General features: G+C 47.2%; 1 protein-coding gene across 14 annotated transcripts in view; it reads left to right on the top strand.

Moving 5' to 3' along the window:
* The window catches only part of GRIP1 (glutamate receptor interacting protein 1), a 358,558-nt gene that overhangs the window by 333,658 nt on the left and 2,984 nt on the right, over nucleotides 1–21,916 (top strand). For 7 of the 14 annotated variants that reach the window (XM_064166286.1, XM_064166284.1, XM_064166283.1 and 4 more), the window contains 9 exons: nucleotides 680–824; nucleotides 2,132–2,271; nucleotides 2,448–2,636; nucleotides 7,794–7,947; nucleotides 9,118–9,318; nucleotides 11,645–11,756; nucleotides 11,914–11,958; nucleotides 14,234–14,467; nucleotides 21,297–21,443. In XM_064166286.1, the coding sequence (XP_064022356.1) occupies nucleotides 680–824; nucleotides 2,132–2,271; nucleotides 2,448–2,636; nucleotides 7,794–7,947; nucleotides 9,118–9,318; nucleotides 11,645–11,756; nucleotides 11,914–11,958; nucleotides 14,234–14,467; nucleotides 21,297–21,443 (1,367 nt within the window). The other 7 variants (XM_064166296.1, XM_064166295.1, XM_064166294.1 and 4 more) reach the window with 4 other exon arrangements.

The following is a 21,916-nucleotide window of genomic DNA, read 5'->3' as shown; positions in this document are numbered from 1 at the left end:
GCATTTAAAGTTTAGTTCACAGGATGTTCACAGGGTATTAGGGATCTAACCCCCTGCCACAGCAAGGGAGGGACTTACTAGGCTGTCAGGTGGTGTGATAGGACTGGGGGGATCGGAGCAAAGCTAGAAGTGGGTAGATTCAGATTGGATGTTAGGTTCTGTATTATGAGGGTGGTGAGACCCTGAAACAGGTTCCCCAGGGAGGTGGTGGAAGCCTCATCCCTGGAGGTTTGTAAGGCCAGGCTGGGTGGGGCTCTGAGCAACCTGCTCTAGTGTGAGTTGTCCCTGCCTATGTCAGGAAGGCTGGAACTAGATGATCCTTGAGGACCCTTCCAGCCCTGACAATTCTATGAATCTATGATTCTCTAAGTCAGGAAAGAAGATAAGAAGATTTTAAACAGAGAGTACAATTTAGTCTTAACAGAATAAGAGGAGTTTTTCTGTTGAACTGAATGCCATTAGGCTTTGGCAATAAAAAAGAAACTGCATAAAATATCCTTTCATTTTTTTGTTATTATTTACTTTCCAAACCAATCCAGTGGCAGGCGATTAAGAAGTTTATCTGGAATGCAGTCCTTTGAAAGTGTTGTTTGATTACGAGTCACTGGTCTGCACCTGCTGGGTTTTTCATCCCCTCTTTCCTAAGAAACCAATTGCATCCCCTTGGCATTTATTGCAGATGAACAGGAGAGCTCTGGAGCCATTATTTATACAGTGGAGCTGAAGCGCTACGGTGGGCCCCTTGGAATTACAATCTCTGGGACCGAAGAGCCCTTCGATCCCATAATCATTTCCAGCCTTACCAAAGGAGGATTAGCTGAAAGGTAAAATTGGAAAGCAAATGATTTCAGACGTTCTGCTTGGCAAGATAATTTTATTTGTTTACCTGAAGAGCCTCATTTTCATGGTTTAGCAATTTGATGTTGTCTGGTTTTTAATTCTGCACCTTTGAGGTTATAATCTTCTTTGCTGCTGTTCTTGTGGTCACTTCCAAGTCAGGAGCAGGAGCAATATTTTAACAGGATGTTCTTGCACATACAAGACAGAGCAGAAGGTTGTGGTCTTTGTCATAAATCACTTAGAGAAGAGTAGTCAGTCAATCAAACTGCTCAGTCACAGGAACATTTGAGTGGCCTTTTAAAAGCAATAGCTTTGTATAGGGAAAAAAGATAAGGAAAGGACTTTATGAGCCCAAGGAAAGCACTTTATGTGCCCAAGGACAGCACTTTATGTGCCCTCCCAGGTTGCCCAGGGAGGTGGTGGAAGCCTCATCACTAGAAGTTTTTAAGGCCAGGCTGGATGGGGCTTTGAGCAACCTGCTCTACTGTGAGGTGTCCCAGCCCATGGTGGGGGGATTGGAACTGAATGATCCTTGAGGTCCCTTCCAAGCCTGACAATTCTGTGATCTCTGAACGTATTGGATATTTATCTGCCACTTACTGCAGGCACACACCGAGCCTGTGTGCGCACCCAGATATGCAAGCACCATCCAAGCAGAAGTGCTCCTCATGGCAAGTGATAGACAGAGAATAATGAAAAAGAGAAAGATTTCTGCCACCTGTTATTTGTAAGGTAGGCAGAGTCATGGCAACTGGTAGCTTTGGTGGTGGTTTTAGAGAGAACACAGAGCACACAAAACCTGGTACTGTGCACCGCCAGAACAAAGGGTGCGTTTGCAGCGCTGGAACAAAGGATGCATTTGCACCACCAAGGTGATGCATTTTCTTCTCTTCTTTGACCCCTCTGCAAAGCCACCCTGGTGAAATAGCTCTTAGCTTGCTCACACTGCCATTCTCTGTTATGTTGAGAGACCTCTGAACACTTGAGTCATTTCAGAGCTCACTGAGCTGCCTGAGGTTGCTCTTACACAGGTAGGGTGCAATCAGCCATAGGTGATTAGCTCAGTTACTGCTGCAACACAGAAATCTACATCCACAGCTCTGCTATTGCCACTACAACAAAGGTGACTTGCTTTAAGCATTTCTAACAGAAGAATTGCTCTGTACTACAACTATAAAAGCAAAATGAAAGCAAGCAAGGTGAGACTTCCGTGCTCTAAACGTAGAAAGAAAATGCCTTTGTTGTTTTTTATGTTCTCTCCTCAATATTTTATTTCTCTCTTTTATTGTAGGACAGGGGCAATTCACATAGGAGACAGGATTCTAGCAATAAATAGCAGCAGTCTGAAAGGGAAACCTTTGAGTGAAGCCATTCATTTATTGCAGATGGCAGGAGAAACTGTCACCTTGAAAATCAAGAAGCAGACAGATGGTGAGTATGGCCAAGGGTAGCAGCAGTGACCTTTACTCTGTGTGTGTTGTTACAGATTACCAAGCATTTAGGCCATCCCTGTTAAAAGCATCCTGGCAGCAGCAAAAAGCATATTCTTAGAACCAAGGTGAAACAATGCCCACCCCGCTCTGTTGTTTCTTTATCATCTTGTTCAGCTACCAGTCCCAAGAAGTTTTCTGTCCCTGTGGGCCACCTCAGTGAGCTGAGTGATGCTGAGGATGAGGCCTCTGCTGCACAGAAATCCAGCAAACTCTCCGATGTCTATTCCACCACGGTGCCAAGCGTCGACAGCGCGGTAGAGTCGTGGGATGGCTCTGGTGTTGATGCCAGCTTTGGAAATCAAGGTACTATCAAGAAAGCAATTGGCTTTTAAAGTAGAAAATGCCACCTTCATGGCTGCCCTTCCTTTGCCTTAGAGAGAACTTCATCAGTACCAGCTTTGAACATCGTACTTTGTGATGTGTTGGCCACACACCTCACCAGGCAGCTGATTTCTCACAGCTGGCTGGTCTTGGATTCATTCTTTCACCACAACATGATGTGTTGTCAACACATTAAGAGGCTTTTGTTAGCTCTGCTAACAGCTGAGTATCTTTGGTAGTTCATCCACAACTAAAAGAGTTTTCCTTCAAATACAGATCGATGTAAGGCACAGAACACACTGCAAAGGTTCATTAACTTGATGCCTTTATGCAGTCATTTTTCACAGTCAGGTTTATTATATTTTAGATTGTATAATTTAGGTTCATTATATTTTATATTATTTAGGTTTATTATATTTTAGATTGTGTTTTTAGATTTTATGTTCTATTGTTTAACTGCAGGTTTATTATAAACTGCTGAAGAGGCAATGTTAGGCATTGCTCCTGGTTCCTAAATCTTCTGCATCTTCCCCCTCCCTGCAGCAGTGCCCTCTAACTTTCAGCTCTCAGAAAGAGTCATTCTCTTTAAAGATTTTCCTTAACACTAAATTTTCCACTCCATTTTATAGAGGGTTTTCAGATAATCTTATGGGTGAAGACACATCTGCTTAGGCAGAGAGGGCTACAGGCATCTGGTAATATACTAGGTAATGAGGAAATAACTTCCACACAGCTTCAGTCTTCTGTTCAACTCTTGTTCAGTAAGTCTGTTTCCATAGTAAAGCATATTGCACATATATGGACAGTAGACCTTACCTAAAATAATCTCTGCTGGTTCACTCTGGTTGCACACATACTTTTTCCTGCTCTGCTCCACTCTGATGAGACCCCACCTTGAGTACTGTGTCCAGTTCTGGAGCCCCTACTACAAGAATCATAGAATCAACCAGGTTGGAAGTGACCTCCAAAATCATCCAGTCCAACCTAGCTCCCAGCCCTGTCCAATCAGCCAGACCATGGCACTAAGTGCCTCATCCAGGCTTTGCTTCAACACCTCCAGGGACAGTGACTCCACCACCTCCCTGGGCAGCCCATTCCAATGCCAATCACTCTCTCTGGCAACAACTTCCTCCTAACATCCAGCCTAGACCTCCTCTGGCACAACTTGAGGCTGTGTCCCCTTGTTCTGTTGCTGGTTGCCTGGGAGAAGAGACCAACCCCACCTGGCTGCAGCCTCCCTTCATGGAGTTGCAGACAGCAATGAGGTCACTCCTGAACCTCCTCTGCTGCAGGCTGCACACCCCCAGCTCCCTCAGCCTCTCCTCACAGGGCTGTGCTCCAGGCCCCTCACCAGCCTTCTCTGGACACATTCCAGTACCTCAGCATCTCCCCTGAACTGAGTGGCCCAGAAGTGGACACAGCACTCAAGGTGTGGCCTGACCAGTGCTCAGTACAGGGGCAGAATAACCTCCCTTGTCCTGTTGGCCACAGAGTTCCTAATCCAGGCCAGGATTCCATTGGCTCTCTTGGCCACCTGGCCAAGCTTTGACAGATATGCAAATCCTGTTACTTAAGAACCAGACAGTCTCAATACAATTAATTATAACTGCTGTTTTCCACACTTTTAATTTGCTGGTACATGTAGTATTTCATTTGGGCTTTCTTTCATCTGTATAATGTGTTCTTCACTGGAGTTAAGAGTTGGGATGAACCTGCCTCCTTCTCTAACTGCTTTGGTCTGTTTATCAAAAGAAATCACATTGGATTTTCTTCTGATATTTCTAAGTTCTAGGGAGAAGTAATGCTCCAAAAGTGCCAAAATGATAGTTCTCATTTCCTTACTGAATTGATGATGTTTGGAGCAAATTGTTCAGCTGTGGAAAGGGCTGAGGCCCAGACTGCATTCTAAAATCCTGGTGATTAAGATGCCATGCCAAAACCAAATCAAAACCAGTATCTCAGAGCAGCTTTTCTTTTCAGCTCTCATGAAACAAAAATCAGCCCAGCCTTGGCTGGGTACATGGCAGTTCTGCTAAACAGCCTGAGTGTAATCAGATTTGTGCCTTATCCCTTGCTGTGCTACTGATGTGACCCACATTTCTATTGAAGTTCATTCTGTCCTGACCTGTCAAGTGGAGTTTGGCTTCTCTCCAAACTTCTATTGGCATAAGCACAGGGGAATGTGTCTGGAGGACCAGATGATGCCTTATCCCATTAGTCACTAATTTAATGTCAGTGAGCAGTCTTTTCTCTCTTGAATTCTCTACTCTGCCCTGGTGAGACCTCATCTGGAGTATTGTGTGCAGTTCTGGGCCCCCCAGTTCAAGAGGGACACAGAACTGCTGGAGAGAGTCCAGCACAGAGCCACAAAGATGATGAAGGGAATGGAACAGCTCTCTTAGGAAGAGAGCCTGAGGGAGCTGGGGCTCTGCTGCTTGCAGAGGGGGAGCCTGAGGGGTGAGCTCAGGAATGGTTATAAAGATGTGCAGGTGAGTGGCAGGAGGCTGGAGCCAGGCTCTGCTGGGTGATGCCCAGTGCCAGCACAAGGGACAGTGGGTGGGAGTTGAGGTGTAGGAAGTTCCATGGAAACATGAGGAGGATTTTTTTTCCCTGTGGGGGTGACAGAAGCCTGGCACAGGCTGCCCAGGGGGTTGTGTAGTCTCCCTCTCTGGAGATATTCCAGAGCTGCCTCAATGTGTTCCTGTGTGATCTGCTCCAGGTGCTGCTGCTCTGGCAGGGGGGTTGGACTGGAAGAGCTTTGGAGGTCACTTCCAGCCCCTGACATTCTGTGACTCTGTGATTCTGTGCATTGAGAGCCCATTTTGTACCTTGATTTAACGTGTCTGCCTTTCTCATCTGGAGCCTTCCCCACACAGCAGCCACATTTTCACAACTGAAAACTGTCCTAGAATCTAAGAGTATGTTCCTGTCTGCCAGTTAGCTGGAAAATGCACACAGCTCTGTAGTTAGCACAGGATTTGAGCGAGACAGGTCTAGACTGATTTATGGAAGCAAATTGCACTCTTTAGAGAGGTGACAGCAGTGATATTTGTTACTCATCAACAAAACAGAGCTTCCTAATCTAATATGCACATCAGAAAATGCCAGCTGCAGAGTAGGGGAAGGAATGTGTCAAGATGAAATATATATGTAGCAGCTGAAACCATAATGGATTTTGCTTACCAGACTGGCATCAGATTGTGACAACACAATCCCTGTGTTTGTCTTGAAACATCACTTGGAAGCCAGACTTTCTGGTTCCTACTTGGAATTCAAATTGCACTTAGTTCAGTGAAAGAAATACTATGGAACTAATACCAGCATTGCTTGTGTGGTAAAAGCACCCAGAAATAACTTCTACAGCTGTAAAGGCTGCCATTCACAGGCCTTAGAAAGGCCACTCACACAGCCTTGAGATATTTGGAAAGAGCTGTCAGAGAAGTCTCTCTGCAAGGTGAGCCTCCCAGGGGTGTGTACTGGTCCTGAGCATGTGTGTCCATCATGAGACAGACCTTTTGTCCACAAAAAGCAGCAGCTCTGCTCAGTCCCCCTTTGACCAAGGGGTGTGGGTGCAGAGATTCCTCTGCTGGCCTTGATGCAGGGCTGTGACAGCACAGTCCTGCTCTTGCATTAACCAGTCCTTGCCTCAGCAGTGTGAGGCAGCTGCTCCCTTCCTGTCCTGCCATTACTCCAGTTAGTGGTTACTTAAGTGGTTGCAAGGTGACACAGTCTCAAGTTGTGCCAGGGGAGGTCTAGGCTGGATGTTAGGAGGAAGTTGTTGCCAGAGAGAGTGATTGGCATTGGAATGGGCTGCCCAGGGAGGTGGGGGAGTCACCATCCCTGGATGTTTTCAGGACAAGCCTGACTGAGGCACTTAGTGCCATGGTCTGGTTGCTTGGACACGGCTGGGTGCTAGGTTGGACTGGATGAGCTTGGAGGTCTCTTCAATCTGCTTGATTCTGTGATTCTGAGAGCCTCTGCACCATGCCAACTTCGGCATCTAGGCAGCCAGTGACTGTGCATAACTGACACTAAAATACCAGTGACTTTTGGGCTGCATTGCTTGTCAACTTGAGAATGTCATCAGTAGGAGGGGGGGAAGCAACTTTGTTGCTAGAGATCTGAACATCAGGTTGCTGGGATTTTTTACTGCATTCTTGTAAATCCTTTTCCCTATAGATTTAAGCAGAGAGTCTTTAATAGCTTAGGTTTTATTCTGAGGATGTTCACATTACCATACTGAACACATAGTTACCACATGTGACATACTCATAGAATCAACCAGGTAGGAAGAGACCTCCAAGATCATCCTAAGAAATAAACATTCAGAAGCAGCTGCAACATAAACAGCAGAAAAGTGGATCACAGAATGTTAGGAGTTGGAAGGGACCTCTGCAGATCTTCCAGTCCAACCTCCCTGCCACAGCAGGACCAGAGAATCTAACACAGGTCACACAGGAACGCATCCAGACAGGGCTGGAAAGGCTCCAGAGAAGGAGACTCCACAGCCTCTCTGGGCAGCCTGTGCCAGGGCTCTGCCACCCTTACACTCAAGATGTTCTTCCTCATGTTGAGCTGGAACCTCCTGTGCTGCAGTTTCCATCCCGTTGTCCTATCCCAGGGCACAAATGAGCAGAGACTGTCCCTGTCCCTTCCTTCCTGGCCCCCAGCCCTCAGCTATTCCTATCCATTGCTCAGATCCCCTCTCTGCCTTCTCCTCTGCAGACTAAGCAGCCCCAGGGCTCTCAGCCTTTCCTCATCAGGCAGTGCTCCAGTCCCTTCAGCATCCTTGTTGCCCTCCACTGGACTCTCTCCAGTAGATCCCTGTCCCTCTTGAACTGGAGAGCCCAGAACTGGATGCAGTGTTCCAAGTGGGGCCTGACTAGGGCAGAGTAGAGGGGAGGAGAGTGTCAGTGATAGTTAAAATTTTGCTTTCAGTGGATTTTCAAAAGAGAAGCTCTGGGTGCACCTAATCCCAGGTGTCATTCAGGTCATACACAATCTGTCTACCACTTAAAAACAAGGGTAGCTATGATGAGTCCACAACCAAATTATAGAGGAACCAGCTTCAGATTGTGGGTTTTTTTTTTTGCCACTAGAACACATACAGTGCCATAAATACATAATTCATCCTTTTAGGATCCAGCTATCAGGCTTCAGGCTACAACTTCAATGCCTATGAATGGAGAAGTCCTAAACAGACTAGTTTGTCCCCTCCAAGCAAGCCACGAAACCACCCATTTCATGACACAGGGCTGAGTGATGATGAATGGGATCGACCCACAGCAAGCAGGTAAGTTCCCAGAGGAGTTTGTCTGTTGCAGCCTCAATGTTTACTGTCTTTCTAATGCAGCTCTAACAGCTCTTCCTTTAAATACAGTATTTATACTTGATGAAACTTACTAGGGGAGATGAGTGGCAGTTCTGGAAGACTGTGATGCCAAAGCCAAGACGTATTTATTTTGAGGGTGACAAAGCTGGTGAGGGGCCTGGAGCACAGCCCTGTGAGGAGGGGCTGAGGGAACTGGGGGTGTGCAGCCTGCAGCAGAGGAGGCTCAGGGCTGACCTTATTGCTGTCTACAACTGCCTGAAGGGAGGCTGTAGCCAGGTGGGATTGGTATCTTCTGCCAGGCAATCAGCGACAGCACAAGGGGACACAGTCTCAAGTTGTGCCAGGGCAGCTTTAGGCTGGATGTCAGGAGGAAGCTGTTGTCAGAGAGAGTGATTGGCATTGGAATGGGCTGCCCAGGGAGGTGGTGGAGTTACCATCCCTGGAGGTGTTCAAGAAAAGACTGGCTGAGGCACTTAGTGCCATGGTCTGGTTGACTGGATAGGGCTGGGTGCTAGGATGGACTGGATGATTTTGGAGGTCTCTTCCAACCTGGTTGATTCTAGGATTCTGTGAAAATGATCTGCCCAGGTAGGTGGTTGAGTCACCCACCCTGGACATGTTTAAGGGTGGTGTGGATGTGGTGCTTAGGAATATGGTTTAGTGTGAATTTTGTAGCATAGGGTTCCAGGTTGGATTTGCTCATCCTGAGGGGCTTTGCCAGCCTGCATGGTGCTGTGATTGTGTGAACCTCCTCACGTTTATCTCTTACCAATAAACAAAACCATCAGGGCATTCTTTCATGTGGACCTTCCTGTGCTGCAGTTTCCATGCCTTGCCCCTTGTCGTGTCCCAGGGCACAAGTGAGCAGAGGCTGTCCCTGGCCCTTCCTTCCTGACCCTCAGCTATTTCTGTCCATTAATTAGATCCCCTCTCAGTCTTCTCTGCAGACTAAGCAGCCCCAGGGCTCTCTGCCTTTCCTCATCAGGCAGTGCTCCAGTCCCTCCAGCATCCTAGTAGCCCTCCCTTCTTACAGCAATCCTCAGAAAACCATCCTTTCCCCTGCCTCTAGCTGGAGGCAGAGAACTTCTCTAACACTAGACAGTAATTTTTTCTTACCTTTATTTGGTGTAGCACAGCTTCCAAGAATATGTGGCAACAGAAGGAAACTGAGACACTGGGAGAGAATCAAGAAAACCATTTAAAGCAACCTCCTGTGGAGAGATCAGGAGGAGAGAGCATCAGGAGCACGAAGAAAGAGAGCAAGATGTGGAAAAGCACTTCTGGCGGGCAAAGGAAAGGTGGGGGACAGCTGGAGGAGTGGAATACTTCCAGGTAGGAGAACAAAGAATGCGTGAGAGTGAGATCCAACTGGAGTGAGGCAGGGACCAGGTGGGTGGGGAAGAAAAGGAAACCAGTTAAAATGGGAGAAAGAAGCAAAGCAGGGTGGAAAGCAGAGAGCATGGGTGAGCAACTATGGCATTTAGTTTGGTAAAGGAATGAAACCAGAGCACTTAAACCATTCTGTAGCCTGGTGTCCGCCTATCAGTGGCAGGTAGGACAAGTCTGTTACAGCTCCTGCTCCAGGGAAGCCTTTTTTGCACACTGAAACAGTACTTACAGAAAGGAGTCTGCCAGATCCTACAAGAACTTTTCACCTTCTGAATTAAACAAGAGCAAAACTAAACCAAAACAATTATGGCATTAAGAACCAATTCAGAGGCACCTGTGCATTCATACCTCATCCCACTACCTCTCCTTCAGCAGTTTTATGTGTCTACATTTCTGATGGCTCTTTGAATAAGCATCAGAGAACCAAATATATTTGTTATAGGTCAGACAATATATCACATGGCATAAAATCAATCTCTCAGGTCTCAGGGAAAAAAAGCCATCTCCATGAGAAATTATTTTGGTGGTACTTTTTTCTTTGCAGTAGCTCAGCTACAAATCAATTTATTCATGTGGATGTAATAGAGATGCAAAAGTTGACCACTTTATACACCAGGAAACAAGACTCAGGGAGGAAAGGCAAATGAGGAGGTGAGGGCAGAAAAAGGAATTGCTTCAGTCAAAAGGAGGTCCAGATGTGTAGGCATTGAGATTTCAGATCTCAGAGAAGCCAGAGAATAAATGAATCTCCAGTCCCAGGAAATCCAGTTTTGCTGTCACAGACAATTGCCTCAAATAACCCTGTTCATTAACTCGAGTTCTGTTTGGTATTAACAGGATGCTATTATGTAATATAAAGGTATGGTAGTGGCTAAGTTAGGGTATGTTCAACACTGGCTATTAAAACCACTACCTGGGGTTACTGAGAGCAGTTTCAGAAGTCAAGGTTCTTTCTAAGATCATGTTTTAAAGACTTTCCTGCCTTGCCTGGGAGGAGTTCCATCTGTGATCTGAGTAGCTATTCTCACCATTGCTCTACCTATTGCCATGTCTTAGACGCTGATGCTAGGTGGAGAATCATTGCGATGGCTGAGCTTGTGGACTGCTTGTAACTGTAAGAAAGCATCTCCGAGGCAGAGCATTGTGTGTAGAGCTTTCCAGCTGTCACCCCTTGGGCTGGGCACCTCTCCTTCCTGGAAGCTGTTCTCTTAACCATGTTACATTTGTGCTGTTCTTACTAGCACAGTGTTTGTCAAGGCCTCAGATGCTTCCAGAATAGCACTTGCTCTGTTCATGTGCTGTTAAACACCACCAGCTGCAGTCCGTGAGCAGCTGCTCCAGAGTAGCAGCTTGCTGCCACCAGAAGGGCAAATTCTCATTCTTTCCCCTTCTCATCCTTCCCCTCTGCCTTTCACATTACCAGCCCCTTCCCATGCAGCAGCACTGATGCTTGTGTGAACCATCATTAACCTGAGTCCCCTTGCCAAGACAGCAAAGCTTCCTGCTTCCTCCCCCCCCTCACATGCAGTGTGATGGTGCTGCTTTGGGCTGTGCTGCTGCAGTCCAGAACTGGCTTTATCAGACCTCTCTCGCTGGACAGCTTCCCTAAGCTTCACTCTCACCATGACCATGCTCAGGAGTGCTGCTAATAAGGCTTAGGTGCACTTATGAAACACCAGAGATCCAAGTCTCCATGCAAGACAGTTGCATCCCTGAAAGTTTGTGTGTGTGTATGGAATGACCAGAGCAGTGTGTATGTGTGTATGATGGCAGTCAGGTGAGCTTAAGTGCAGCTTAGACTGAAAGAACAGGATGAGAAAGCATCACCATGCCTCTGTTGCAAAATCCCATATGCAAAACTGAGGGCTCCCTTCATATTCTCTGGGAGGAGTCTGAGGTTAAAAGCTCTGCAGACAGCTGCTGGTTGCTTCATTTTCATAGGGTTGTCCCAGTTTCAAACCAGTATTTACTGGTGTGTACTGAACTGTCGCTGGAGTCCCTGGATCTCCTTACCGGGTAACTTGCTGCTCAGATCCTGCCAGCTGCCAGCAGGCTCCTGCCAACTGCTAGGTTCTGAGAAGATTTGTCTGTCCTGTGCTCTGCATGTCCATCCACCCCCTCCTGAGCAGCAGCTCTGCCCCACTCTCCTGCCTACCTACCGTAACGTTCTGTCACTCGAGTTGCAATCTGTGGCAAGGCACATATGTAAAAGCTGTTTTTCAAGGGGGAAACAAGTCCACATGTTGTTAACCTCTCACTGTAAATCTAGCTTTGCAGGTACCCATGATAACACCGAGGCTGACCAGGAGGAAAACTTCTGGTCTCAGGCTCTGGAGGATTTAGAGACCTGTGGCCAGTCAGGAATTCTGAGGGAACTAGAGGTAGAACAAACTTAACCTTTCTTTCCAATTATAGAGAAATATGATGGGTTTGGTTTGGTTTACATTCATTTTCTTTTCTCCTTGGTTTGGTTTGGTTGTCTTTTTAAGTTGCACTAATCACACCGGTTCATTTAAAAGCTTTAACCCCTCTCCACAGGACAAGGCTGGCAGGCGTCTGTGTTTGAGAAACATGACTCTCTTGGTACCTACCCTTTACCTTTATATTCTCGCTTGTGCAGCTGCCTCTCCCACCCCTAACCAGAGCTGTTTTTCTTTTCTACAACGCCACCCAAACTCTATAAACATCTTCACCTCCCCCCACCCCCAGAGCTTTTGACTTGCAGCTTCTGCTGTGCATAACCATTGATGCTGTCCACCCCGGGGCAGCAAAACGGCTCAGAACTGAAGCGGGCACAACTTGCCCTGCAGCTGCGCATCCCATTCTCTGACAGACGCTTTCTGCAGCTTTCCTTAGCATGTTGTAGGTTGTCTTTTTTTTAATGGAAACTTAATTTGATTAAGATGAACATAAAAGAAAATCAGCTTCTCCAAATGTTGAGTTATGGTCTTACTGCTCTGCATAAAAAACCCAAACCAACTAACCCCCCCAAAAATAGCTGCCAAGGTGAAAAATGTTCTTAATACAGCAGTTTTCTCCACTGTGAGCAAATGTTCACATTCCTTTCTGAAGTCAGTTGCAAATTTAGCCATGCCTCTTGTTACACTGTGAGAGGGTAGAGCAAGAAAAGCAGAGACCCACAGTAACTGAGTATTTGTTCTAATCACCTCTCCTCTAAGTTATCTAATCGGAACAATTAAGGTTATACTGCACTTAAAGCAGTGGAATGAAAGGCCCTGAGATATTTTCTTTTATGTTCTTTTAAATTCCTGGAGCTGCAAAACTGGCAGAATCTCATTGTCATTTTTATGTTACATGAAGTCCTGTAGCAGCCAGGAGGAATGTGAATGGCATAACCCGGGTGAAAGTTTTTTCAGTTCAGATTCATTTACTTCCTCGGATTGATGGCTTTTTGTATTGCATGTGTGGACAGCAAGATGTGGATCTCATGTGTTTGTTACTGCAGGCCAGAGCAGCGTAGGAGAAAATGTTACACTGATTTAATTCCATAGTTAGCTGTGGTTCAGGTTTCTCTCTCCATTCTCAATATTCAGAGCACAATAAAAGCATATGGAAATAGTTCATCCTGAAATGGAGCCAGATCATTCGCACTGGCCAGAATTCAGTCACTTCAGCACGTTGGATTTTCCTCACCCTTTCACAAAGAGGAGATTCAGAAGTGTAGGTGCTGTGTGATTTATAGCATCGCCTTGTTGCACAGCCCCACAGCTGTGAAAAGAAAGCAAGGCTCCCTCAGCATGTCAGGGCGCTGAGAACGGCGATGCCTCTGTTTTATGAAGTGCTACTGCGTGGGCAGGGACACCTTATCATTTTTCATGTCAAGGTCTCCAGCCTAAGAGCAAAGACTGTTGTTTGCCAAGTCTTCTGGATGCTTTCACTCCATCAGGCAGTAATATCAGTCATTACTGTGCACAAGAGAGACTCTGAAGACTACAGTATGTTGTCAATCTCCTATTGAACATAGTGCTGGAGTGGGGAGAAAGAGGGGTGGCAGATATGCTCACCAGAGTCAGAAACCAACATTTATTTGCCTGGTTTTCCCTTCTTTTTCCCCCTTCATTTTTATATATCTTTTTTTCAAGCAAGCTGCCAGCATCCTGTCCCAGTCAGAGTTCAGGCTGTGGTTGCCTTGCAAGACTTCACCCTCGGTGTATTCCTGCATCTAACACAGCAGAGTAGCTTACACTGAGATTAAACCCAGCAGTGAGACAGAAGCTTGTATCTCTCAAATACGAGTGTTAAGCTAAGCCAGTTGCTACTGCAGTATCTGTGTTATGCAAGTTTCTCTGGAGGCAGTGAGCTTCCCTGCAATGAGCTCTCCCCAGCCTGGCCGTGGCATCCAGGCACACTCTGCCAGTGCTGACTCTAGAGCTGCCTCCATATTCTGCTAACTCAGGTGTTTCTTCCCTTGCACACAGAGTTTGAATTGTAAACACCTTCCTGTAGCTCTAATGCCCACAAATCCAATTGTGCCATGGCTTATATGTCATTTTGTTTACCTGGGAAGCATATTTTTGGGGGGGATAAGCAACTGCAGTGCTCTTCAGTCTGCCAGGGGACGAGCTGCCAGGCACAGCCAGTCTAGTGCTCAGTATTTCAGTTTGAAATGCTGTCTGAAAACTTTTGCCTGTAAGGTTCTGTTACTGCTGGTGTGTTTTGTGGTGGTCCTTTAGAGCGACTCACAAGCAGATTGAACATCTCTCCTCTTGCCTTTTGCTGTGCCCTGAGTGACTGTGTTCTAACCAAGAACAGAGCTGTGTTTCCTACTGCTGTGTGTTAACCGCTTGCTTAACCCGCGTTCCGCGTGCCAAATTAACCTGTTCCTTCATGCTCTTAGGCCACTATTATGTCAGGAAGTACAATGAGTTTGAACCATGAGAGCCCACAACCTCGTAACCAGCTGGGAAGACAAGCCAGCTTCCAGGAAAGAAGTACTGTAAGGCCACATTACAGCCAAGCTACTCGTAGCAACACTTTGCCATCAGATGTGGGGAGAAAGTCCATGGTTCTGAGAAAAATTAAACAAGAAATGAAAGAAATCATGTCACCAACTCCTGTGGAGTTACACAAGGTCTGTAACTTTCCTTCTGGCAGCTTTGAAATGATGTATTCAGCACAGGCAACAACAGTTAAGCACTTCTTATAATGACTCCACAGATGTAATCTGGGGGCTGTGCATATGAATTCCTACAAACATATCAACGAGCTATGCTTTTGGGGGGACACACACACCAAACAAATCAGATGCATCTTTGTCTACAGTTTGGCTTTGCAAGAAATCCCCCAAAGGGACTGTTCTTTTGCAAGGAGCATCCAATGCTAATTTGAACTGACAACACCAATCACTCATCTCTGCAGAATGTGTTCATTAAGAGCACAAAGCTTAATTTCCAGGAAATACATTTCTTTAGGAAATCACTCAGGAGGGTTTGGGGCTCCCCTTGGTCCTTTTTCAAATGAACACTCATTTGGAACCAAAAGCATGGGACTCAGTGCACACAATGCAGAGAAGTTATTTCAACTCAGCTATTGCTCCTCTTCTATTTATAATTCCTTTTCTCTATAAAGGACAAACCATCTTCAGTCTGTGCAGCTTTTGACTGCTGTAAGCACCTGGTGATAGGAAGTAAGTTCTGGATAAAATATCTTTAGATATGCACAGCAAATACCCACTCAATTTAACTTTCAAGCCCTGTAAGGTCACAACAGCCATCCGGTTTCCAAAACGTTGAGGGATGTTATAATGCTGCTGTTGTTGACAGGAATGAGCATCCCATCTCCTAGATGCATCTTTCTCTTAAAGGTCTGACATCTGAGGGTAAAGAGGAACCTAATGAGGTTCAACAAGGATAAGTGCAGTCATGCCCCTGGGAAGGAACAACAAACTGCACTAGTACAGGTTAGGAGGTAATTGGCTGGAGAGGAGTCCTGTGGAGCAGGACTTGCGAGTGCTGGTGGACAAGTTCTGCATGGGACAGCAATGTGCCCTTGTGGGCAAGAAGGCCAAGGGGTTCCTGGGGTGCATTAAGAAGAGAGTGTCCAGGGAGATTCTCCTCCCCTCCTACTCTGCCCTAGTCAGGCCACACCTAGAATACTGCATCCAGTTCTGGGCTCCCCAGTTCAAGAGGGACAGGGATCTACTGGATAGAGTCCAACGGAGGGCAACAAGGATGCTGAAGGGACTGGAGCTCTGCCTGATGAGGAAAGGCTGAGAGCCCTGGGGCTGGTTAGCCTGCAGAGGAGAAGGCTGAGAGGGGATCCAATCAATGAATATAAATAGCTGAGGGCTGGGGGTCAGGAAGGGAGGGACAGGGACAGCCTCTGCTCACTTGTGCCCTGGGATAAGACAACAGGGTGGAAACTGCAGCACAGGAAGTTCCACCTCAACATGAGGAAGAACTTGGCGAGTGTAAGGGTGACAGAGCCCTGGCACAGGCTGCCCAGAGAGGTTGTGGAGGCTCCTTCTCTGGAGCCTTTCCAGCTCTTCTGGATGTGTTCCTGTGTGACCTGCGCTAGATTCTCTGGTCCTGCTCTGGCAGGGGGGGTTGGACTTGATCATCTCCAGAGGTCCCTTCCCACCCCTAACATCCTGTGATTCTGTGATCTTCCCAGAGTGGAGGTAGAGGCACAAAGAGATTACATTAAAAGGTCATATGTTGTTGTTCTTAGGAGAGTTGGTTTGGTTTCTATTCCCTGTGAGTCTGAGTTTAGTTTGTAGTTCGTTCAGTTTAGCTCAGTGAGGTAAGGGCTCACCAATTACTGCAGAAGGTAGTAGAGAGTGGATTAGATAAGGAAAGCTAATTCATTGCCAGTGTAAACAATCAATAGGACGTGTTGGGAGAGATTTAAGGTGTTCTTGTTTCCAACTTGATGTGAAGTGATTAATGGAATTAGTTACTGTGCTGAGCTTCCCTCTGTGGCAAGTAAATGTGAACCACAAACCAAAGCTATGCCAGTAGGCACTTCCTGGTGTGCTCAGAGTCAGCAGAGGAGCAGTTTTCTCCCATGGATTACAAACCCAGCCTTTCAGGGTTGATAATATAAATCCCTTCCTGGAAGGGAGCTGTCAGATTTCTAGTAATGAGGCAGCGTTCTGTGATCACTGCTAGCTCTTAGAGTCTTGGGTAGTAAAAATAAGCCCTTTCCTTGAGCTTCCTCCCTCTTCAGGTGTCTGGGTTTTGAGATTGCTGGAAACTTCCCTTGTAGTAATTCCCAGTCTCTGCTCAGGTAATACACCACATCTCCCCAGCCTGATGAAGTGATGTTCAGTTTGCTTGTCCTGCATGCTGCTGAGTCAGAGCCTGCATTCCCTACAGATCAGACTTCAGACCTTGGGTTTGACTGTAGAAAGTGGGCCAGCTAAGCTCCATGTGCCACTGGGCTTTCATAAGCTGATTGTGGAAGAACAAGAAAAGGTCACATCACAGGATCACAGGATGTTAGGAGTTGGAAGAGACCTCTGCTGATCTTCCACACCAACACCTCTGCCACAGCAGGACCACAGAATCTAGCACAGGTCACACAGGAACACATCCAGACAGGGTGGGAAAACACCCAGAGAAGGGGACTCCACAACCTCTCTGGGCAGCCTGTGCCAGGGCTCTGGCACCCTTACACTCACCAAGTTCTTCCTCATGTTGAGGTAGAACTTCCTGTGCTGCAGTTTCCACCCCACTGTCTTATCCCAGGGCACAAGTGAGCCGAGGCTGCCCCTGTCCCTTCCCTCCTGACCCCTAGCCCTCAGCTATTTATATTCATTGATTGGATCCCCTCAGCCTTCTCCTCTGCAGACTAAGCAAATAGTCATTAACCAAAAATTACTGTCACTTAAAATCACCTCAGTAGCTGATCTGTGCCAGATGAATTTAAATGAAGCATTTTCCCATAGATTTGAGAGGAAGCAGAGGCAAGGAAACAGACTCCCAAAGTGTAAGCCTTTCTTTAAAACTTGTCACTATTTCATTGCTTAAGAAATATGAATCAAATCTATATTTCAGCTTTCTTTTAGGCTCCTGATGTAAAAGTCCAACAGATTGTTCACAATGGAGATTTTGCTGTTGAGATCAAACCCTCCAAACAGTTGTGATCTACAGCAAAACTCCTCTGTCACATCCCTTATCATTTGCAGCCATCATAACGTGGGAGCTCCCCAGGCATTGTTACAGACAAGGCACAAGATCATAGAATCACAGAATGGTCTGGGTTGGAAGGTACCTCCAAAGGTCATCCAGTCCAACCCCCTCTGCAGTCAGCAAGGACATCTCAACTAGATCAGGCTGCCCACAGCCCTGTCCAACGTCACCTTGAATATCTCTACAGATAGGGCCCAACCATCACCTTGAACAACCTGCTCCAGTGTTCCACTACCCTCCTAGTAAAGGATTTGTTCATAACATCCCATCTTAATCTGCTCTGATCTAGTTTGAAGCCATTGCTCTCATCCTGTCCCTGCAGGCCTTTGCAAACAATCTCTCTGCAGCCTTCTTGTAGCCCCCTTCAGGTACTGGCAGGCTGCTGTGAGGTCTCCTTTGAGCCTCCACCAGGCTGCACACCCCCAGCTCCCTCAGTCTGGCTTTGTAGCAGAGCTGCTCCAACCACCTGAGCATTTCCACAGCCCTCCCCTGGCCCTGCTCCATCAGCTCCATGCCTTTTCTGTACTGAGGGCTCCAGAGCTGGATGCAGCACTTCAGGTGAGGTCTCAGCAGAGAAGAGCAAAGTGGCAGAATCCCCTCTCTGATCTGCTGCCAACACTGCTTTGGATGCAGCCCAGGCTGTGATTCACCTTCTGTGCTGCAAGCTCACACTGCCTGCTCATGTCCAGCTTCTGGTCCCTCAGCACCCCCAAGTCCTTTTCTACAGGGCTGCTTCCATCACCTCCTCCCCCATTCTCTATTGACAGTGAGGATTGTTCTGGCCCAGGTGCAGAACCCTGCACTTGCTCTTGTTGAACCTCTTGAGGTTCATCTGGGCTTACCTCTCCAGCTTGTCCAGGTCCCTCTGGATGCCATCACCTCAGGTAAGGTGAGTTGATGTGGACTGGCACTTCCTGTACATCTGTAAAGCAGACCTTGTCTGCATTTTGTTTGCTAATAGACTGTTCACTAAAAGTAGGAATAAAGCAGCACTGCCCTTGACCACATAACTGGAGCAGCATCTCTCCTACATCTACAATTAGTCTCCATTCTAACTTGGCTTGAGAGTCTTGACTGTGTCACAAAGTGACCAGTTCAGGGTCTAAAAACTGAAGAGGGATTTTAGCTTGCTGAACAAAGTCTAGAGAAAAACCCTTGTCTCACATCACTGCAGAGCAGGGGAGGATAAAGCCATCACGGTCCCTGTTGACAGCAGCAGGCTTAAGACTCAGCGAGGGCAATTTAGTTTAGACCTAAGGAAACATCTGAAGCACTGGAAAGTATTACTGGAAGAGACTGGGGAGTCTCCATCACTGGAGACTTTCAAAAGTAAGGCAGATAAATGTCTCTCTAGAGCAGGTTAGATGCAGTTCATTCTGCCTTCAGGCAGGAATAGAGGCTATATGACTTCTGTTCCATCTATTTTCCTAGTTCATCTGAGGGTGGATTCAGCTCTACTTAACTCCAGTGCCTGGAGGAAAAGAATCACACGATGTTAGAGGATGGAAGTGACATCAAAAGATCATCCAGTCCAACCACCCTGCCAGAGCAGGACCACCTTTTTGTTTCTTGCAGTCCACTTTTCGTTTTATCCCACTTCTCCCCTAGCTCTCTCCTTTCCTCTCCATCTAACTCCTTTTCTTTCCATCTCCTTCCTTTCCTCTTCTTCTCTCCCCCCATCCTCCTCCTTTACTCTCCATCCCCTTCCTTTTCCCCATCTTCATTTCTATCCTTTTCTTCTTCATCTCCCTCCTTCCAGCAACACCACCTTCCCTCTTCCACCCTCTTTGCCCTTTCACACCCCATACAACACCTTTTTTCTTTCCCCCCCCTTTTATTTCCCAAACCCAGAGCACCTGGGTGCTGTTGAGTCTCCTCCCACCCCAGGTGTGATCACTTTGCTGCCCTGCCCACTCCCCTTTTTAATGGGCCCCAGGAAAGGCAGCAGCCCTAAGTTTGCCCAAGTGGGCAGAGGGATCCTCCTCTCAGGATCACAGGTGAGTGCCCATGGTGTGCACTGGGTGACTGGTGGAGGAGACCAAAGGCCGGGGGGCCTGGTGTGGCCCCCCGGTTAGACAGGGCTAGGCTTGATGATCAATTTAACACCACCCATGGGTGCTGGCTGGGCCTCCTTGCTTAGCTTCTCTCTGTTTAGCTGCTTCCTTCTGCTCACTTACAATGAACTTAAGTACTTAGCTGAACTGGAAGCTTACAGGGGAGTAGCATTGTGTTGTCACAGAATTGTGTTGGAAGAGCCCTCCAAAACTATCAAGCCCAACCTTCAACTCAACACCACCATGGCCTTTAAACCATGTCCCAAAGGGCCATGCATTGCTTGAACGCTTTCAGAGATGGTGACTCCACCACCTCTGTGGGCAGCCTTCTGTGCTGCAAGCTCACACTGCCTGCTCATGTCCAGCTTCTGGTCCATCACTGGTTTCCAGAGATTCTGTGGGAACAGGAGAAACATGTTTTCCCTGTGAGGGTGACACAACACTGGAACAGGCTGCCATGGGGGGGTTGTGGAGTCTCCCTCTCTGGAGATACTCAGAACCTGCCAGGATGTGTTCCTGTGTGATCTGCTCTGGTAAGGGGCTTGGACTGGATGAGCTTTCAAGATTATTTCCAACCTCTTACATTCTGTAATCGTTGTGATGAGAAGTGAAAAGGCAACAAAAAAAGAGCAACCTCACAGACATAAAAACCCTAAAGCAGACCTCAGACCTACAAAGTCTCTGAATTCTTTTCTGTCAAGGAGCTGAAGTCACCAAACTGCCTGCAAGGACTTGGTCTGGATATATGGGAAGTCTTCTTCTAACAGTTTTAGTAACTTCTGCTTTCTACTTTTGCATGACTGTCTCGTGGCTGTGTAAGAACCCTGCCTGCAAGCTCCTTCAGCCTTGTTTGTACTCTGTGAAAAGATTGCATTGTAACTCTTATACTGAGCACATCTGAGGTCAGGCCTTGCAAGGTGAGCCACTGCCTGGCCAAATCGAGGCTGGCTGGGGCTCGCCGTGCCAGTGGTAATTGATATTTAAGCCCCAGGGAAGCTTTGAACACCTGACACCAGTTGTTTGGTTCAGGCCAGGTCTTCACCTCTGAAGCAAAACGAAGCTTTATCTTGTACCCAGATCCTGGCAAGTGAAAACCAGGGTAGTAAGAAACTTAAGACTCCCACCACAAAAGGTGGGATAAAAGTGTAAATTTCTAGCTGAAAAGTGGAAGTTCAAAGGGCTGTTTGTTGTTGAAGAGTAAGGCAGCTTCTGAGAATATCAATGTCATGGCAAAACAGAGACAACTCACATTAATCTTGTAAGCATGACCTTATTGTGGCACTTTGGTATCTGAAGGGGGGCTGCAGGAAAGCTGGGGAGGGACTTCTTAGGGTGTTATTAGTCATAGGACTGGGAGGAATGGAGCAAAACTGGAAGTGGATGTTAGGAATAAGTTCTTCAGCATCAAGGTGGTGAGACAGTGGAACAGGTTGCCCAGGGACGTGGTATAAGCCCCATCCTTGGATGTTTTTAAGGCCAGGCTGGATGTGGCTGTGAGCAGCCTCATCTAGTGTGAGGTGTCCCTGCCCATGGCAGAGGGCTTGGAACTGGATGATCCTTGTGGTCCCTTCCAGCCCTGATAAGTACTCAGTAGTAGGTAAGTGATCTCTCTAATGGGACAAACAACAAACCCCAAAGCACACCTGGCAGAAAGCCCTACCTGGAACGTTTGGGCTCTTTTTTTCCCTGTCATCATGTCCCATCACCTCTACAGGTAACTTTGTACAAGGACTCTGATGGAGAAGACTTTGGGTTCAGTGTCTCGGACGGTTTGCTGGAGAAAGGAGTCTATGTTAAAAACATTCGACCTGCTGGGCCTGGCGATCTGGGAGGCTTGAAACCCTACGACAGACTCCTGCAGGTGATGCTCCCTGGCACCACGCGGGTTTGGCACGGGCATGACACAGCACTTCAAACGCTGGGGAAGCGCAGTGCAGGGTGACTGAGTAGGCAGCTACCCACAGAGGACTGCAGAACACTGCACATTTTCCTCACCTTATTTACAACTTTCTTAGCTAGACTGCTTATTGCAGTCTAGAGCAGCATGGCCAGCAGGACAACAGAGGGGATTCTCCCCTTTTACTCATGAGAGCAATGTACTCCCACCTGTACAGGTCTGGAGTCCCCAACACAAGGAGGAAATGGACCTGCTGGAGCGAGTCCAGAGGAGGGCCACAAAGATGCCCAGAGGGTGGCAGCAGCTCTGCTATGAGGACGGGCTACAAGAGAAGCCGGAAGGCTTTGAGGAGACCTTGGAGTGGCTTTCCAGTATCTAAAGGGGGCCTACAGGAGGGCTGGGGACTTTTGACAAGGTCATGTAATGATAGGATGAGG

The sequence above is a fragment of the Pogoniulus pusillus genome, chromosome 27, assembly GCF_015220805.1.
Source record: "Pogoniulus pusillus isolate bPogPus1 chromosome 27, bPogPus1.pri, whole genome shotgun sequence".
In the NCBI taxonomy this organism is placed as follows: domain Eukaryota; kingdom Metazoa; phylum Chordata; class Aves; order Piciformes; family Lybiidae; genus Pogoniulus; species Pogoniulus pusillus.
This window is presented reverse-complemented; position numbering and strand designations above follow the sequence as displayed.